The sequence below is a fragment of the Thermobia domestica genome, chromosome 18, assembly GCF_964235325.1.
Source record: "Thermobia domestica chromosome 18, izTheDome1.hap1.1, whole genome shotgun sequence".
NCBI classification, from domain to species: domain Eukaryota; kingdom Metazoa; phylum Arthropoda; class Insecta; order Zygentoma; family Lepismatidae; genus Thermobia; species Thermobia domestica.
In genome coordinates, this window is record NC_137471.1 from 52,456,752 (window position 1) to 52,477,353 (window position 20,602).

Below are 20,602 nucleotides of genomic sequence, written 5' to 3' on the forward strand. Positions count from 1 at the left end.
TGGTCATAACCCTTAAAGCAGGCAGAAATGTATACTCCATATGTTATTGTCATAGAGAGTCGAGGATGCTTTACTATCTCTAATAACTTGCACGTTTATTTTTGAATAAAAAGTACATTTAAAAGAAGCCAACGATAGTTTTAGTAAACCCGACATTAATTTATGATATGGAGTGAAAATTTGTGGGTTAACTTCAGATATGACGGGAATCATTATTTCTCGAATACAATTCTTATTATTGCGAAACTAGCGATAGGTTTAGCAAACAAGTGTAAATTAACGATAAACTAACGATGTGATGTAGAAATTTATGGAAATTCTTTATGAGAAGGCTAACTTTACAGTTGGCAGAAGACTGTATTTTTGCGAAATTACCGATATTTTTAACAAAGCTAAGGTAAACTAACGATAAACTAACGATATGATGTGAAAGAAATTTGGGGGGCCTGGACCCCCAGAAATTTTTAAAAGTTGTAAAAATAAAACATAAAATTGCATTTCCATTCTACATATTGCCAAAAATTTTCCGCGATAGGACCTCTGGATCCCCAAATTTGTAAGGGTTCTTAAAATATAGCCTAAAATTACGTACCCACTACAAATTATCAAACAGTTTCTGGGAAGGACTCCGGATCCCCTGAAACGAAATTCCGGCTACGTCACTGTCGAGAATATTGTTTGTCGAATTAAATCGTTATTTTTGCGAAACTAACGACAGTTTCAGAAAAACTAACGTAAACTAACGATAAGCTAATGATGCGAAGTGAAACAATTTTGAAATTTGTTTGTAGGTGGGGAACCGTGAACATTTATTTTTTTGAAAAAATCGTTATTTTTGCAAAACTAACGATAGTTTTGGCGAACCTAACGTAAACTAAAAATATACTAACAATATGAGGTGAAAGTTTATGAAGTTTCTTCAGGGGCGGGCTAACTTTACATTTGGCGGTAACTTTTATTTCTTGAATAAAATCGTCATTTTTGCAAAACTAACGTAAACTAACGATATGAGTTGGAATTTTATGAGAATTCAATATGGGCGGGCTAATTCACAGCGTTCTTTTTGCGAAACTAACGATAGTTTTAGCAAAACTAACGTAAACTAACCATAAACTAACGATGTAATAGAAAAAAGTTTTGAAATTCATCTGCGGGAGGGGAACCGTGAAGTTGGCCTGCCTATTTATTTACGAATAAAATCGTTGTTTTTGCGTAATTAACGATAGTTTTAGTAAAACTAACGTAAACTAACGATGTGAGATGGAAATTTACTTTAATTCTTTATGGGCGGGCGAATTTTACATTTGGCGGGAACCTTTATTTCTCGAATAAAATCGTTATTTTTGCAAAACTAACGTAAACTAACGATATGAGTTGGAAGTTTATGAGAATTCAATATGGGCGGGTAATTCACAGTTGGCGGGAAACTATTTTTGCGAAACTAACGATGGTTTTAGCAAAACTAACGTAAACTAACGATAAACTAACGATGTAGATAAGAAAAAGAAAAATTCGTTAGGTGGGCGGGACAACTTCACAGACGTGTGTTTAGGAGCCCAGTATAACTGACCACGAATGAAAAATCATTAAACCCCATAAAAAAATCATTTTTGTCAATTTTCTCAAACACTACGCAGGAGAATTTTCCCTTAAATATGTGCTTTTGTTCGGTTCAATGACATCTATCTATTGACATTATTATTATTATTATTATTATTATTATTATTATTATTATTATTATTATTATTATTATTATTATTATTATTATTATATTAATATAATTGTAAGATTAACAATTATTTTGCCCAGATAAACTGTCATTGGAGTGAAAACTTAAAGGAATACACAGGAAAGTGTAACGTATGACTGAATCCCTTGATGCATTTCGTGTATGTATATTTTACTCCAAAGGTGTGTCAAACATTTTTTTTTTTCAGTACAGTGCAGTTCACACCGTTATCTAACTGATATTTTCGAATAATTTTGCATTGTTTGTCACAAACAAAGTGTGAATTGGGAAAATCCAAAGGTAAAGATTAACATGATTTTCCTTGAACATATCATAATAAATTGCAAATTGGGTAGTTCCAAATGTAAAGTAAATGAACGGTTCTTTCCTTATTTTCATCTGTTTAACAGGAAGTCGCTATCGTGGAGTGTTCCAGGAAGTTCCTTCAAACTAAGTGTGAAGAAGCATGGGAAATGCTGAAGAGGCTCCAGGAGGTTCTGTATGGATTGCAAATGGATATCGCCACCAAAAAGGAAGCCGAAAAGATTGACGACGCCCAGTTTCAGCTAACAATACAAGATCCAATCATTTGCTACAAGCAAAATGCATTAGAATTTCCCAAAGAGTAAGTAATATACATAACTGTTAAAATTGAAGTCAGATTATGAATACTAGGGTCATCATCATCATCATACCATCATCATCGTCATCATATAATGATGTATATTCAGGTAGTCAGATTATGATTAGTAGGGTCATCATCATCATCATTGTATTCATCTTATAATGATGAATATTCAGGTATTCTGCCATTCTTGGCAGTTCATTTACCGCAAACTGAGAAATTTCCGTGCTCTACGGTGTTAAGCTAACCTCTTCGTCTTGAGACACGAATTTTCTGTTGGAAGACCTTCATCAACTACAGCTTCTTTTGCTCCCTCTTTCCCCTCCCACCTTATCTTCTAATACATGGTTAGTGGGTAGGATATTTTTTTAAAAAATAGATTATGATCCTAATAATTCTGTTCTGCAATCAATTGAAGCTAATTTCCCGCAGTTGAGACTTTCCATGTAAAAATATTTTGCCAATTTCCTCGTTATGACGTAATAATTATTTCCTTTAACAGCATACATCTCCCCAAACCCGCAGCTAGGGGATGATCGGGGAAGAAGGGGCTAAATCCCTCTGAGACTACTTTCATCTGCTGGAACTCTCCTGGAACTTCGAATTGTTCTTGGTATGTTTGTATGAATGTAAACTCAAGTTAGATCCACAGTTGGACTTTTCCATTCTAAATTGAAATATAGTATTATATTCTGGGGATCTACTGCACTGCTAAATTCCATATTCGTTTTACAAAAGAGAGCTTTAAGGTTTATGACCGGAAGTAAACCTCGAACTTCTTGTAAACCTCTATTTAAATTTCTTGAAATCTTACCTCTTCTATGTTTATATATATATATGAACTTCTAAAATTTGTAAGAAAAGATATACAGATAGATACAAGCAGCTTCCGGTTGAACTCAGATATTCATATGCATAATACAAGACAAGCGTCTGACCTTCATGTAGAGTCCTCCCGTTTAAAAGTACATAAGAATAGTACATTTCCTATGGCAGTGAATATTTATAACAAGCTTCCTTCCACTTTAAAAAACAAAACATCTGGTTTCAATAAAGCAGTCAAGTCCTACCTACTCGAGCACTGTTTCTATTCTGTAGAAGAATATCTCGCCTGTAGTAAATAATGTTTAAAGTATATATATATTTTGTATATCTATAATGTAAGGTTTTATTAACTGTTATGTTGTTTTATATCGATGTATGTAAATTAGAATAATGAAAAATTGTACCTCTTCTTTTTACATGTTCATTCAACGAACCTTCTGATCCTGATGTAAACATTGCAGAATGGTATTACTCCGCCAGTCATAGGATGATTGGCTATCGGTCACCGCTTCTTTCGTGAAGCACGTGCTTGTACCCTGTCGGCGTTTTGCATATTCCCCGCACGCAGCCATATTGTAAACTGTGATTCGCGCATAAGGTGGGCCAAACCCAGTTTCTACGCATGCGTATTCTCTTTTATTGCATTAATTCAATTTAGTTCTTACATAAAGTGTTGTTTCTGTTATTTTACTGTAAGTAAATTGTTTTTCTGGTAATGAGCCTTATAAGCAACAAAAACATTGAAAAACAGCTTACTTGACAATGGACTATTTTCTTCTGCCGCATGGATGCGGCAAGGCTCTTTAACCAATAAAATCAAACAATCACCACGTGTATTTGTTTACATGAGGTACTGAACGTTCCTTGAATGAACTATATACATATGTACACATTCAGTGTTCTTATGACGTGTCCAACTCATACGTTCACGTTGTGAACAATTTGTATGAAAAAGGATAAAAATAAATACAAATACAAATACAAATTTCCCCAACCGCTTGAGCACAACCCTCGAAATTAGACATTCGTCTCCCCAAATATAAATTTCTCTGTCCCCCAAATTTACCATTCGATAGTTTTATTGTACAATTTTCAATGAAAAATTATGCTCCAAATAATCTCATGTTGTGCAAAATGTGCCATAAAACTTTCCTGTAGGCACCACTGCCTCCTTCTTAAAAAAAAAAAAAAAAAAAAAAAGTATATCGCCCGTATCTTAGTGTACTGGCTACACTTTTGATCTTCCTTCCTTCTTCTAATTTCTACCACAACTTCTGTCACAGTGCACTTGACAATTCTTCTCAAATAATGTAGCCTACGAGACGAGACATAATCTCATGGTACATTTTCGAGACGAAACAACCCCAAGTCTCAGGGGCGGACCAGGCAAAATATTCACCCGTGCAAAGTGACTTCTTGGCACCCCTTTCCGTAGTCCTAGTCTATATTTTCGATTTTATGACAGTGATTTTAATATTTTAAACCCATTTTTCAAAAGGAAAAATTAATACTCAAATAGATGATATAGGCATATTTAGTACTTAAAAATATACATATGGTATCGATTACATTCAGGGGCGGATCCAGGGGGGCGATCGGGGCGATCGCCCCCCCCCCCTCCCCCCGAAGAGGATACTTTCTTATTTTATATATATAAATAAAATCCATCCCAGAGTTTGGAGCCCTTAAAAGTAGCAGTATGACAACCCACCGCCCCCCCCCCAGAAGTCCGTCCTGGATCCGCCCCTGATTACATTGTGTTTATTATTATTATTTACAGTATGTACCGATATGTAGGCCTATAAACAAAAACAATATTGAACAGAATTTATTGAATACTACTAATGGTGACATGATCACTGCTATGTTGTAAATTGTTTTGTTATATCAATAACATTACGAGTCATTCTACCATATATCTGACTATGTAACAATCTATTCTAATAACGTGAAATACCAATAAATACATTTCACATGTGTTGAATGTGTTTTACGCACAGCAATATAAACAACCCTTTTTATGTAGGTCCTAGTAGTTCAAGTCATATAGCATTCATAAAATATATATCATGAATTTGTACAAAACTGAACACTCTTACAAGACTGAAGCGTAATAACATGTTTTTGTCAAGTATTAGAAATCCTTTAATTTTTCGTAGGTTTGGTAAGGGAATAAACCATACCAAAGTCAATTTAGGGAACTTTATGAGAAAGCGTTTATATCCTTTTCTTCCATAAAAACAGTACCTTAATATCTAGAATAATTTACACAAATTGTTTTCCTAATTTTGCAACCTTTGGCCTCAGCCGTGATAATTAATAGAATAACAAAACTTAAGAAAAAATAAAAAGTTAAATGCCACTAATACTGAAAATTAATTGTTAACAACACATTAAACAATTTTTAAATACATGTTCAGCACCTCACAACAATTACAATATAACCTTCCCATCTGTTTTGTCTACAAAATCTCTGACAATGACATCTATGTCAATGTCTTGAAGAATGTCGAACTCAATTGACACCATGGCGAATCACACGAGGCGCTCCTGGCACATGGTAGATCTCAAATAACGTTTAATTAATTTTAAGTTGAGAAGCTCCTTTCGCCTGGAGCCACTGCTGATAGTAACAGGGAGGGCAACCCTGAGTGCAATTGGAACATTAGGAAAATGTTCTATTAGCTGGTTACTCGTCAAGTATTTTAATAGCTATTTCAAGAGGACTTTTAGCATTTGCATCTGGTAGTGGGGAGAGTGAAACCAATAGTTCCTGTTGAAGTTGGAAACCTTCAATATCATAACTCTTCATCTGTTAAAGCCATCTGAAGGAGGTCAACACATTTCTTCCTCAGGTAAACCTTGTCTTCATTTTTGATCCTGTATAAAAAACCCAAATAGGTCATGATGGTGGTTTAGTTGAAAAGACCGTTCTTCTAGTGAGCTTATGGCTTGCTCCAAAACATGAAAATAAAAGCTACTTTTGAAAGAAATTTTGGGATCCGCAATGTGCTCATCAGAGGCCTCATATTAAAACTAACGTTTGGTTTTCCGTGGTTGTAATTGTAACTCACTTGGAAATTGGGGATCGATTTCGAGAGTCTCTGCAATTTCTCTTGCATCCACTAATGGCTCGACAAAAACATAGCCCGCTATAAACAATACCAACTCCCCCTCCATTCTTTCTTCTTTGTCTCGTATCCACTTGTCGATACAGCCACCCTAGTACTATGAAACTCTCTTCTTCCACAGTGAAATGGAAAAAGATGATGTGATTGATGCTACTTTACAAGAATATAAACAAAAAGTCAGTAGAAAACACGTTATAAAATTTACTTTTTGTGGCTCATTTTCACGCTTCTTGACTGTGGCGCCCCGGGCAGTTGCCTGGATTGCCCGAGCCTTGGTCCGCCCCTGACAAGTCTTGTCTCGGTGTATCCTTACTCTCATATAATGCCCTATGATTTTCCTCTTTTTTTAACATCATTTTCATTATTCCCCCCCCCCCGCTTAACTTTTGATTACAGTCTCCATTTTTTTCTTTTTCGTTCCACCTAGCTAATTTTCTACATTGTATATACCAGGTATAAGATTCACTAATATTATATTCGTGAATAATAATTAACGAAATTTACTTTGTATTATTGACCAGCTACATTTGGTACGTTCAATAAATTTGTAGTTTATGGATGTTCAACAACTAATATTGATGAACTTGTGATATAGGGAAAGTTGCTCACCCTATGAACACATTTTTAATATTTTGTTTTACAGAAGTGGTTTTATTTTTGCACAAGAGTAAAGGAAAACATGTTCCTGCTAACTTGATATTTCAGCTTCACACTGTAAAATTTATAAGGGGATTACACAAATTAGAGGAGTTCTAGAACAATTTTTACCAAACAGGTCATTTCGTCCCTTCGTACATAACAAGAGACATAGATTGTTATACCTAGGGAGAATATTAAATCTAATGATAACCATTAATTTATGTTGCCATGTGACCAAAAATAAGATATCATAACCTGCTTCGTCTTTTAGAATTGGAACTCTTGCATTGGCAAGTAACTTTATTGCCAAGAGACACAATACAAGAACTGAAGGGTTGACCGAGAGAGGGGGCCAAACCACACTCCGACGAAAAATGAGATTATGGTGGAAATGCATTGCTCTGTCATCTGTCTATCAGTTTCCGAACTAAGTGTGTCTAATTTGTTCCCTGTGTCTTCAAAAATAGGAGTGAAAATATGTGACGGTTTGCTGCACAACAGCTCGTGTCCTGAGAGAGGGGGTCAAACCACAGTCCAGCTATAACGGCCAATTAGAAGACATGTCTGCTTGTAAAAAAAAAAAAAAAAGACGGCGGAGCCTAGTAGTACGCTACCAAACACAACTGCAACAAAAGTTCGTAAACAAGTGTTAAATGCGAAAACGAAATGTTGGTTAAAAACAATGAAACAGTGAACAGCAATGCAATAGAAAAATATATACATGTGTATGTGGCTAGAAACAGTAGCATCCCGTGTTTCATCTGAAATCGGATCCTACTTGCTGGAATTTCTTCTGAATCCGGGCCATGTTCTACACAAGATAGAACTGTTTCTTTTCGGACTGCTGCTTTGAAAAAAAAAATTTTTTTTCTTGTTGTATTACATTTTGTTTCATTCACACAAGTTTGAAGAAATATGTTACTACTATCTGGTTCCAAGCCATACCTTTATGCCGTGTGATGCTGATTTTGTGGTTATCGAGAAAAAATCAGGAAAACAAGTCATATGTACATGCCTGAACGATCTTGTGGTATAATCTTGTTGGAAGAGCCAAAGTGTAGGATCCATTTCATGTAATACGCATGTCATCTGATACGAAAGATATGCAATCCATTTCCAAAATTTTATTCAAAGATACAGTGGATAAAACTGGCAACAAGGTGAAAATGCGAAAGGTGACTGCTGTCAGAGTATCGGCTACTGAACCTGGGTTCATCTTGGTTAAGTGCCCCTATTCATCAGTTGAAAACTTCGTGTGTTTCAGAAACATCCAGGCACAGGGAGCAAATATATTGTGTCCGCTACGGATGATCTATGGGCTCTGTTGGACACCTTGGATGGATGGAAGATCAACTTTTCTCAAGGTAGGAAGATCAACTATCTGAAGGATATTGATCTGATAAAAATGATGCCATTTATTCCACCCGTTCTACTGAAATCTGAAATCATACCATAACACGGACAATTTGATGAATTTAGGTCAGGTTAGGTAACAAATCTAACCTAACTTATTGTATTTAGTTTGTATTAAATAAACTTCCAGATATCATCACTGCAAAATATTTCCGTTATATTAGTAATATTCGTTTATTACTCTTTATACAACACACTTTACATCATGCATTATAGGTTAAAAGTTGCACAGATGTCTGTAGAGTAGTAAGCAGAAATAAAAGAACCACCTTCACAAGGGAAAATTTGCAGTTATTTGTTCTAAACTTTACCCTTCGATTTCTCGGAATTTATTATTTGTGGCTTGGCTACCTCTCTCGGTCTGCCCTTCAAATATTTATTAAATTCCGATATTACGTTCCTCAAAAAGTAATAACTGAAGTTTGGAATCGTCACTTCAAGTACATGTCAAATCTGATAATGACTTCACAGTGTTCTGCGTGCGGAGTGTGATCTGGTCGGATTGTGAAATGGCCGACGATCGAAAGTAACAGCGAGTCTGAGCTCGTGCAAGGACGATTATCAAATCTTATACGAAGATCTAGGAATGCGGCGTGTATTGGCGAAATTCGTGCTGAGGATTCTCATATAGGACAAGAAGGACACTCATGTTAGCATCAGCAGGTAACTGGAGAAAACAGCCACTAACAATAACATTTCGGGCCAGTATCATCACATGGGTTTATGGATACGCAATGGGAGTCACCCATATCCCCAAAACCCAAGAAGTCCAGACAAGTCTGTTCACTTATGAAAGTGCTACTAATAGTGTTTTTTGATATGGTCGGGATCGCCCTTCACGAATTTGTTCAACATGGCCAAACTGTCAATAAGAAAGTTGTTACAACAGCTATACGATTACGTTCATCATAAACGGCCGGACAAGTGGGTATCTGGATACTGGCATTTGCACCATTACATTGTTCCGTATCACATTTAAGGCATTGTATCCGATTTCCTGCCCAAGTACAACATCCCCGTAGAGCAACATTGCACCTATTCACCGAATCTAGCTCCGTGTACCATTTTCTTGTTCCATACACTGAAACAAGTGTTAAAGGAAACGATTTGACACTATCCATGATATCCAGTATAACACGACAAGGAAACTCCGGTGCATTCCGCAACAGGCGTTCACGGATTGCTTTCAGCGATGGCGACAATATTGAAGTCGTTGTGTGGATGTAGTAGAAAACTACTTTGAAGGTGACAAGCAGGAATAGGTAGTAAGTTGTTCATATGGTTTGTTACAGCATTAGTCCGGAATTTGAATGGACAGCCCTTGACCCTTGTATGAGTATAAAAACAAATATTGCAATTTTATCAGATCATTTGTTGAAAAATGTTCAATGAATATAGAATTAGGCATCTTGGTTTCAAAACTAGATATATTCATACGATCATTACAACAAATAATGACCATTATATCCAAACTATTGTCCCTTGGTACATTAAGACGCATATGTCGAGCTCAGTTTCAAAAAGTCTCTTATAGTCCACTTTTCTAAATTCTTGGGAAATCAAGAAAAACGTTTAAGTGAGCATTGTATTACTCAGAAATTTTCTCGAAATTTCTTGGTAGTGCTCACTATTAAAGAGAAATTACGTGAATCTGTTTGGGTAAGGGACGTTTGGAAACTGAACTTAGTACAAAAAAACTGTTTGAAAACAAAAACATTTTTGTAAGAAACATTTTTCGTTGAAATGTATACAATAAAAGGAAAAGGGTTTATGTTTATCGGACATGTGATGCACATGTATACTATTAGTTTAAAACAGAATAATTCCACTGAGGAAAAATAGCTTATTTTTAAAGAATGTCACCAAATATGCTTTTTTTGTAAAAAAAAAATATATATATATATATACTAAATATATATAGTATGAAAAATCTTACGAATGCCCTGAGTAGTTGAGTATGAAACTAGAAAAAATACAATAGTGTGTATCTACTTTTACACTAGATGTCTTCCAAATCTTCCATCATTCCGTCTTCAACTTTATCTTCAGAAGCATCTTCGGTTGTTTCCCTATGGATATATTTCCTTGTAGAACTGCAACTCCGGCATAGCCATTAGACATGCAATATCTTCCAAACGGTGCAAGCTACGGTAAAATCCACTACACCAGTGAATTTCCGAGAAAATTGTACATAGATTTGATGTATCACTTTCATCTATTCTCATTTGAAAAACCGAAAGATGAATCCAATATATCAGATCCAAGATGGCGGCCGGGGTGGGTACCATGTGTCAGAGAAGCAGTAATTGATTCAATTTTGTTTTCCATATGCCCACATTCATGTCCAGTTACATCTAAAGAAACTAAATGCAATTTTGCGTCCGAGCGTTACAGTAGTGCATGATTGAACTTCAAATATATTGTAAAACTTTGTCTCATATAGGTATAGGTAGAGCGTTAATAAAAAGAGTGTCCGGAATCGACTCCCACTACCGGTTTTTATTATAAAGGTTTCCACTATAAAAGTATTTTTTACAGAATACTGCACAAATAATTTCTCTAGTATACAAGGTTAGTGTAGGTAGTCTTTGACCGTAAGATCGCAGACAGGATCTCTACAGAGGCCCGTAGTAGGCTAAGCAGAAGGGTGTTAAGGACCCAATGCTCCGTAGCAATCAGAGGAGGGTTAAGTGGCCAACTGAGCCCCGTAGCAGGCTAAGCCAGGAGATAGGATAGGCGTAGTCCCATAGCAGACTAGAGGCCTGGGGTTAGGTTACTCCTAATGTTCCGTGGCAAACAGTAGGAGGATCACCAGAAAACTGGTAAAGAATTGCCGTCGTCCAGCCATTCTATAGGGTTCCTTAGGTGGGGGTGGCGCTGTTGCTCCATGGGAGGGGCAGAAGCCCGTCGTCTGCCGGTGATTGTAGATCCATCTGGTGTGAAATCTTCTTGCCAAACCACGTGGTGGTGTTTGTAAACACTGGCGTGTGGAATTGTTTATTCACTACATCGCGTGGTACATTACAATATGAAGACCCATAAATATGCAAATTACCGATATGAGCCGCTAAAATTGATACAATACACACACGGCCGCGGATAACTTTGCATTTGAATTAATTTTACATAAATCCCGAGGGGACACTTCGCGAATGTCCCTTGCAAGTCTCTTGGCACAACTGTAATTGATGTTCAAAGACGACGCTACCTCATCGGTGGTAACTTGTCTATTCGCCAGAACCATCTCTTGAGGTTGCTGAATCTTATTTGTCTGTGGTGGAGATTGAATCACACCTTTTTCCCTTTTTGTGCGTCAAAATGCTAGCAGAGCGGATATGTTTCCCTGTAGCTGTCGGAAGACAAACGATGCGATCGCGATCAAATTTTGCATACATAACCACAGTCGTACTAACTGTAAGCTCGCATCCGTAGAGGGGAGTATGTGGAAACCTTGAGGATGTGTTATGACAGAAGTGTAGATAATTTTTGACTCACCCTTGTAACAGAGAATGTATCACATGAACTTGCCACTTAAAACAAAATCTTATCGAACTACTGGTACTTTGCTTTTAATAGAAAAAACTAAATCTCCTTACTCTTTTCCTGCAGGATGGTGCAGGTCGAAACATGGGACGACAGAACTCAATTCAAGAAGAAAGAAGCAGAAGAGGAAATGGCCCGTTCGAGAGCTCTTCGTCAAGCAATGTACGATACAGTGCAAAAAGCAAAGAATGATTGGATGAAACAAAATACAGCGACAGAATACGCCCTAAGGAAAAGACTTTACGAGATTGAACGGTTGAAAAACGAATTAGAATGGCAAAACACAAGTGTAAGTACTAATTATAGTGTGTTGTCCTTTTCCTGTTACAGAGTGGCTCTACAGTCTACAACCAAACCAATTACACATTATCATGCAGAAATTGTATCCACAACAAACAAAAATACTTCCATAATTTCGAACGTTGTAATGACTGTTTTACTTTCTATTCTGTATGGACAAAGTTTTCAACTGTTTACAGTATTGTTTTTATTAATCACTAAGTTTATAACATGGAATCGTTGAAAGCTACAACAAACAGAGCAGGCTTTTATATTATTTATAATATTGTAAAGCAATTCTATGTTTTCGTTTCTCATTTGCTTTTCAGGGGAAAATCAATGATGAGGGCATTATACCGTATATCGTACGAGATCAACCGAACTAATCCGATCTGGATCAAACTTGGCATGAAGGTAGACTTTGATCTGTTATACAACGTTGTGAAATATTGAAATATGCAGACCTGTGACTTCTAAGTTGCGTACGGTCAGGAGATATTTAAATGGTATTAAATCACAAAAAATAGTGCATCCTATGATATACATATACCTGTATTAACAAAGTATACACCATAGTATTTGCTGAACATAATATGAATTTTAATTTTTCGATATGAATTCTCAATATACCCTCCATTTTCAACGCACACACTCAGCCAACCGATCGCAAAAACTTGTAACAACCCGATGGTACATTTCTATCGTTATTCTCCATTGTGCCTCTTGCACGTTGGGTTCTGGCCCCATTCTGTTGAAAGTAAGCATTCACACCATGGAGGCGAGAATTAAGAAGTTCTGGATGCTATAGTGCAAGAGTCACAATAAACGTTTTGCGTCAATTTTTTCCTGGAAACCGCATTTCTAGAAAATGTGATATAAGATATCAAATGGTCAGCACGATCACGAAATCTCCAGTGTTTGCGACTCATGTCAGGGTACCGAATGGAAGTCCCCAGGATCTATAAAAGGCAAGAAACTTCGACTTCAGAAGTCAAAAGTAAAGACAATGGTCCTGTATTTCCACGATAGTAAGAGTATCATTCATAATGAATTTGTACCAAAAGATCATGTGGTGAAAGTCCAATTTTATTTAAGCGTTTTGTAGCGTTTCATGAGGAGAATTCGTCGTGTTTGGCCTGAATATCGAGCCCCAGGTACCTGGTTCCTTATCCATGACAATGCACCCGCGCTCACCCGTAGTACTTGTTCAGGAATATTTAGGCAAAAAACAAGTGTATATGTGTGTGATGCAGCACCCCTACTCTCCAGATATGTCCCCATGCGATTATTTTCTGCTCCCTAAACTGAAGTTGCCATTAAATAGACGATTTTTTGATAATGTTGAAGACATCCAAGCAGCTGTGACAACAACATTAAGAATCATACTAGAAACTAAGCTACAGAGGTCGTTCTACTTCTGGTGTGATTATGGCACTCGCTATATTGGTGTAGGAGGTATTGAATTGAATTGAATTGAATTGAATTGAAAATGCCTTTATTCATGAGTCGAGGTTCAGCCATAGGCTGCTCTACCACCTAACCTAACAAAAGTACAATTAGAAATGTCACATGGAATATATATATATATAAAGATATTTTACATGTACATATATAACGACAATTAGTATATAGCGTTTAGTTATCTACAAACTAATATATGAGGGATGTACTTTGAATAATAAACAAGTATTATTACATTATCTTTGTTTGGTCACAAAATCAACTGTGTATTTTCTCCTTTTTAACGTTTTAAAAATTATTTTTTTGCTTTTTAGAGCTTTTTTAAAAGGTCGGTTAATATTTTTTTATGAAAAAAATTTTATATGTGAATACCTTAGTCTTTGGGGCACAACTACGATATTTTTCGATTTTATATCTGCTTACTTAGTCAGTTCTCAGCTCAGATCTTGTAATTGTAATAGACTGATGCTGCTTAGAATTAGCTCCATATCATGACTTAATATTATCTTAAGTAGGCCTATCTATATAACCAAAGAAGACATAAAAGTATTATATGACGCTATTGAAGAATTTGTCGTCATAAGGAAATATTACTCTTTAACCTTAGCTATTGCTGCTAATGTTTACGATTTAGCTGCTTAATGAATGACACCATCGCATGACATAATGCATACAATAATGACTGCTGTCAATATATATTGAACTTCTGCTCTTCTTATTATTCTTTTAGCTTCTTGGATCATACTTCATATTCACATAGTATTTTAAAAAATAGCAAAAGCATTAGATCATCTGAGCTTAGCCTTCTCTCATAATACATACTTTCTATGGTCTCTTTAGAGTAACGTTACAACAGTACCATCCACAACGCGAGGTCCGTGGCATGCTTCCTGGCACCTTCGACACCAAATTTAACTTAACTGACATTATTCATATTCGAGACATTTAATATTTATAAAAGTTAAATGTTTCAGCCGAGCATCTCAAACGAATTGAGCATGCACTGAGAACGTAACGCGATTTGACTTTTGATTGTTGAGAATATCTAGTAGATGAAAGAAATATCAATGTTGTCACCAGTGTTGCCACAACCCTAGCTCTGGAATGGGCTGAAAAATAGTACAAAATTGAAACAAAAGGGGCTGAATTTATTATTTTATACCAGTGTAATACATGGCTCTAGCACGAAACTAAAAGAAGTGAAGTTCTAGAACACTCCACCACCCCCCCTCTTCCAAGAATCCAAATCAAAAGCGTGCTCTTTTTAAAAATTATTTTTAAAGAACATCAAAATTGGAGGACCCAGTGGCGTAACAATGGCTTTGGCACCTCTAGGCAAAATCCCTAGTGGAACCCCCTCACCCATTTAATAGGCCAATGTATGACCATCTGTAACTTAAGCGTACGCGCCACATCCCACATTTGACTAGCTTTGACAGTGTTGCCAACATGAGATTTTTCTTTCCGCTAAAACAGGGCTAAAAATTCACTAACTGCAAAATAAAAGTTATCACGTCTACAAAAATACTGTAAGTAATATTGCAATCGGTATTTAAAAAGATCAGCTAATTATTACTCTCCCATAATGTTGAGATTAGAGCCTAAATAGGTCAGTATCGTCCTCATCCATTTAACACTACGTCATCTCAGTCAGCATCAGGAGCGGTCGAAAGCACAATTTTCACCCTGCCATTGAGTCTTTGGTGCCCCCACTTAGTTCTAGACTATATTTTACATTTTATTACTGTGGTGTTAGAAAATACGTTCGAAAATTTATTTTGGGGTGCTCGTTTGGGCGCCCCCCTGACGTTAACATTCCGGGAAGTTGCCCGGTTTGCCCAACCTTTGGTGCTTGTGCTTGGTTCTGTGTAGCCGCAGTACGTGGCAATTGTGCAGTGCCTCATGGCAACACTTTTTAACTCATTTTACTCCAGATCTTATAGGTCATAGAATTTGTCATTATTGTTGAAAGCCTGTTGCGTAGGGAAATTTTATAGTTAGTAAGCTCAATACATATAATATGGGACTGATATCGTATTAATACAGGAGGATTAATTTCTTAATCATACAGTGCTATAACCTCGACGAGTTTACAGTAATGCCAATAATTTGATACGCAAATGTAATAAACTGCGAGCTAAGTAAACAGGAATTTTTATTCTTTCCATGTTTTGAAATGAAGACCACGAAAACCTGGGGCTCCATTTATATAATTTGGTTCTTTTTTTAATTAAAAACCTGCGCGCCCCTTTAATATACCGATACGTCCTGGGCCGTAGCATTGCCTACCTTGCCTACCCTCTTTCTACGCCACTAGGAGGACCCCAAACAACCGTGGAAGTAGATGAAACTTTTCTCGCACGAAGGAAATGTAACAGAGGCCGCAAATTAAAAGAAAAAATAGTTATCGTCTTCGGTACGTATTATAAGGCAACCAAACGCGCCTCTATTTTAAAGTGATCAATAAACCAAAATGGTATTATGTCCATATATGAAAAAAATATGTAAAACGAGGGAAAAAATCAATCATCTCCGAGTTCGTATGAGATCACTCCTCATGACATCACACAGTATGAGTAACGTGAGATGTAGGAAAAGTCTTACTGACACTTTTGAAAATGTGACAAGTATTTGTTAAATGGTGCTGAATTGGGTAGAATTGTACCAACTTTTTCACAAAAGGGGCTGAAAATGCCAACGTGGTACTAACGGGCCGATGAATAACAAAAAGGGCTGAATTTGGTACAATTGTACCAAGTGTGGCATCAGTGGTTGTCACCTTCCCAACAAGACCACTACTTGAAGGGAGGGGAGAAGTCACGCCCGGTGGCTGTTTACTATGCCTATCTGTGGAACGGTTAGAGATAGAAAGGTGATTTCAACGGGATTCGATTTTTAAAATTGTGTTAGTAAGCAATGCTGTATCTGTTGTTCATTAGGTCTAATGTTGTATCTCTCATCCAAATCGAGTAAATTACACTTTTCTTTGTAAAAATTATGTAGAATTTTGTTTTAATACTTGTTATATTACGTCACTAAATAATATGTTTAATACCAACGGTTTATCTTATATGTTGAGTACCACGTATATGAAATAAAATATTAGTTTGCAATAACATGTTCCAAAAGTACCGGTACCACACATTGATATTTGTATCAAAGAAATGTATGACGGTCAGCGCTGGTTATTGGTCGCTATGCAACTACCAGGCAGGTTAAAGTAACTACTAGTATTACTGATTTCATGTTGAAAACAGTGCTATACTATCAAGTAGGCTATTTATTAACATTTCGTATTGTCTGCTCCACTTAGTTCAATAGTTCACCGCTGGAAGCAGCACACACAATAAACACAAACATAGTGGTCCACGTATCTGTTTATGAGCGAGCTCAGATCGCTGCGCATTCAGAAGTGTAAAAATTTATTTCTGCAAAGATAGTGGCGTACAGTGAATGGGATGAATGCTACAGTCTGCCCAGAGACAATTAAGAATTGTGCAAAATTAAAAGCACAGGCTCTGTAAATGGGGTGCCCATCCACATTACGATTGGAAGAAAATGTGCCAAAAGTTCAAGAAATGTTTAGCTTGAAAAAATCAACACGTCAGCCAGTTCGTAAAAGTGGATTATCAAGGCAAGCAATACATATGATTTTGCATAAAGAACTATAAAATTCAATTTTCGCTCATGGAAACGCGAAAGCGTTAAAAAGCGTTGAAAATGAAATGAATCTTTCAGTTTTACGTCCCACACTTATGCTGGGTAGGCTAAAGGAGATTGTGATGATAAATGAATGCAATGGTGGAATGAATAAAGAGGGAGGAAACTGGAAAGCCTCGAGAAAACCCACGAACATGGTGATTGTCCATACAAAACTCACTTGGTGCGAGATGGGATCGAACCAGCGACCCCACGCACCAGAGGTTAACGCCCTGCCACTGAGCCACTATGCCCCCAAGAGCTATAAGTCAAGCAAATGTGACTGAACGATAGAATTCGGGAAATTAATGATAGGTCGGCTACAACTGTTTGAAAACATCTGTGGAGTGACGAGGCCATATTCTGTGTTGGGGTTATGTCCATTGCCATTACTGTGCATCACGTAATAATGATCCCCAAATGGTTGTTCAGAGGGTGCTACCTCGACCTCAAAAGACTCGGCAGAAGTTGACGGCGCACATCCACTCTCCTTAGGTCTTGACCTTGGGTCAACTCATGTTGCACGATGCGGTTGCTCCTGATGGTTCTCCCGAGTTCGTGAAAGTGACACACTACAGTGGGCTGGGACATATTAAGTTGATTAAAGAATCGTCTTGTACTGATGGATGGATTGTCCTCAATGGCTTGTCGTATGATCTCAGAATACCTAGGTATGTTATCCTGGGGCATGACACGCACGCAGGGAGTGGGTTCTTGCGGTTAGGACCCTCAAAATTCCGACTTTTCTGTAAATTTAGTTCCTTTACAAACTTTAATATAATGTATCCTTATATTGAATTTTTACCTCCCTGAAAGACTTTCAACCGTCCCGAGATAAATTCCTACATACGTATCTACCGTAGAGTGACCAGACCTTGACTGATCTTCGACATTTTTAGAACCTGCACGAAATTTCTGTAACCAATGAGTTGCTGTGCTGTAGTTCACTGCACTTGACCCTTTTAAATGACAAATGTTTTGGGATGTTGTCGCAGGTTTATACCCGAGTTCGAACTGATATAGTAACAGTTCATGTATCAAACGTTGTTGAGCATTCATCGTCATTGCTACTAAAAACTGCCCGAAGTTACTGACGAAATGCTGACCTCCGTGTTAAATAGAGGTACATAGTTCGCTTACCACACTACCTTTTGGGCCAGTTTGTTGACCGTGTACTTACGGACGGTCGATCACAGCATATACGCATCCCTGCTGTTTGGGATATGGAAATGTTGCAAGATTTACTCTTATATGTATTCCTTGTATGTATATTTGCGAAAAAAAAAAACTTTCGAAAGGGAACAAATCGTTGATCCTTTGATCATTTTCAGTAATAATGTTGTGTCCATTTAAAACAGATTTAAGAAAGGTTAATTCAGATCTTTTCTTTCTCTTTTTTTATAGCTGATCCAAGAAATGGGAAGAGTTCTGAAGGAGATAAAGTTATTGGAGGACGCCGTGGCTGCTAAGGCAGCGCCATTAAAAGTTGCAGAAACCCGATTGGAGAATAGAAAGCAACGCAGGGAGAAAGAGCTGTGCCACGATGATGCCTTTGATGGACTCCGAGAGGAAGTACTTCAGATAAGAGAAAGTATCGACAGTTTAAACAGAAAACTACGAGATGCTAAGTAAGTTAATTTCCTTCGGGATTTTACTTTACACGACATGCTCCAATTCGTCTTGATGCGCATGAAAAAAGTACGACTGGTTTAAAAGTACAGTGTGTCCATAAAAGTACTATCATATTTTAAAGTGATATTACGTCCCTTTGGATAATCGTATTTAAATGAAATTCGTCACATTTAAAAGAAAAATGTTTTTACTATACCTCATAGACATTGAATGTGAACTCCACGAGTGGCGATGCAAACATCAAGATGATATTCCCATTCCGCTACACATGTTCTAACATATGGCAGCATTGATACGAACTTACACTTCTTGCAGGTTTTGACGCAAAGGGGGACATACACACATTTCTTTACGTAACCCCATAAAAAAGAAGTCACAGACCGTTAGGTCAGGCTACCTCGGCGGCCACTTGTAGAAGACATTATCATCATTTCCAGCACGCCCAATCCATCTTCCTGGAAGCCGCTCATTCAGATGTTCCCGAACATGTAAAGGCCGGTGAGGAGGTGCTCCATCTTGTTGGAAAATAAAGTCGTTGCCTTCTTCCAAATTCTGGAAATAAGCATGTCAAGATAAAATTGGACCTCTGACAATGGCTTCTCGAAAAAAAAAAAATGACCATAGACTTGACGTTTCGATATGGAACAAAAGGCATTCACTTTAGGGGAGTCTCTTTCAATTTCCAAAATGGCATGTTCAACTTCTAAAACATAAAAGCTTCCCAAGTAACCTTCAGCAGAAACAGCAACTGCCTGCTAAATATCCAACAATGAACCCATATCGATTAATCACAAAGTAAACATGAGTGAATTTACTTTTTCTGTGTTTGATTCCGTCCATTATTGACATACACAAAAATATTTGAGTTTTTCTTTCAAATGTGACCAATTTAATTTAAAAACGATTATTCGAAGCGACATAATACCATTTTAAAGTATGATATTATTTTTATGGACAATCTGTAACTACACAGTAGATGACGTTATTGTAGTGTTACTGATAGGACATGCTCGGAGCAATTTTGTTTTGTATTAGGTGGTCAGTACAAGCTAGTTTTGCATTTAATCCAGAGCAGAGCAGAGCAAAGCAGGAAGACTCACGCTCCATGTGATACGATACGAATATGAATATATAAATAAAGTAAAATAGGTTCACCACATCAAAAAATCAACCATACAAAGATTTTTTAAATATACAAGGTGTGTCAAAATAAGTGTTACAAGCCAATATCTCGCGAACCATAAATCAAATAAGAAAAATATTAAGAGTCAATGTATAATACAGAGAGGCCTAAAAAATAAGTCAAACGCGAGGTTCCCCCCCATTTTGGGGAGAGGAGGTGTACATGAAATTTTCAAATGGGGACATAGGGCGAGTGATACCTTCCTTGATAAATCGTGAAATACCATAGTTCACTGGATATTAACTTGTAAACTCAGCTTGAACACTGTGCTTTGTATCTGAATGGGGAACCATTTTCAGCGGCCATTTTGAAACAGGCTTGCCCGAGATCAAAACAAATTTTGTACTAAGCTGTTGGATTTTCCACGATCTATCAAACAAGGTAACACTCAAACTATATTCCCATTTGAAATTTTCAGGTTGGTCCCAGGGTCCCATGATGGG

The 20,602-nt window shown here is 37.0% G+C and overlaps 1 protein-coding gene across 1 annotated transcript in view; it reads left to right on the top strand.

Moving 5' to 3' along the window:
* The window catches only part of LOC145675467 (tektin-B1-like), a 152,037-nt gene that overhangs the window by 119,299 nt on the left and 12,136 nt on the right, over nt 1-20,602 (top strand). Inside the window, exons 4-6 of the mRNA XM_081745905.1 lie at nt 2,140-2,354; nt 11,972-12,194; nt 18,749-18,972. Coding sequence (XP_081602031.1) covers nt 2,140-2,354; nt 11,972-12,194; nt 18,749-18,972 — 662 coding nt within the window. The remainder of the gene's footprint in view (nt 1-2,139; nt 2,355-11,971; nt 12,195-18,748; nt 18,973-20,602) is intronic.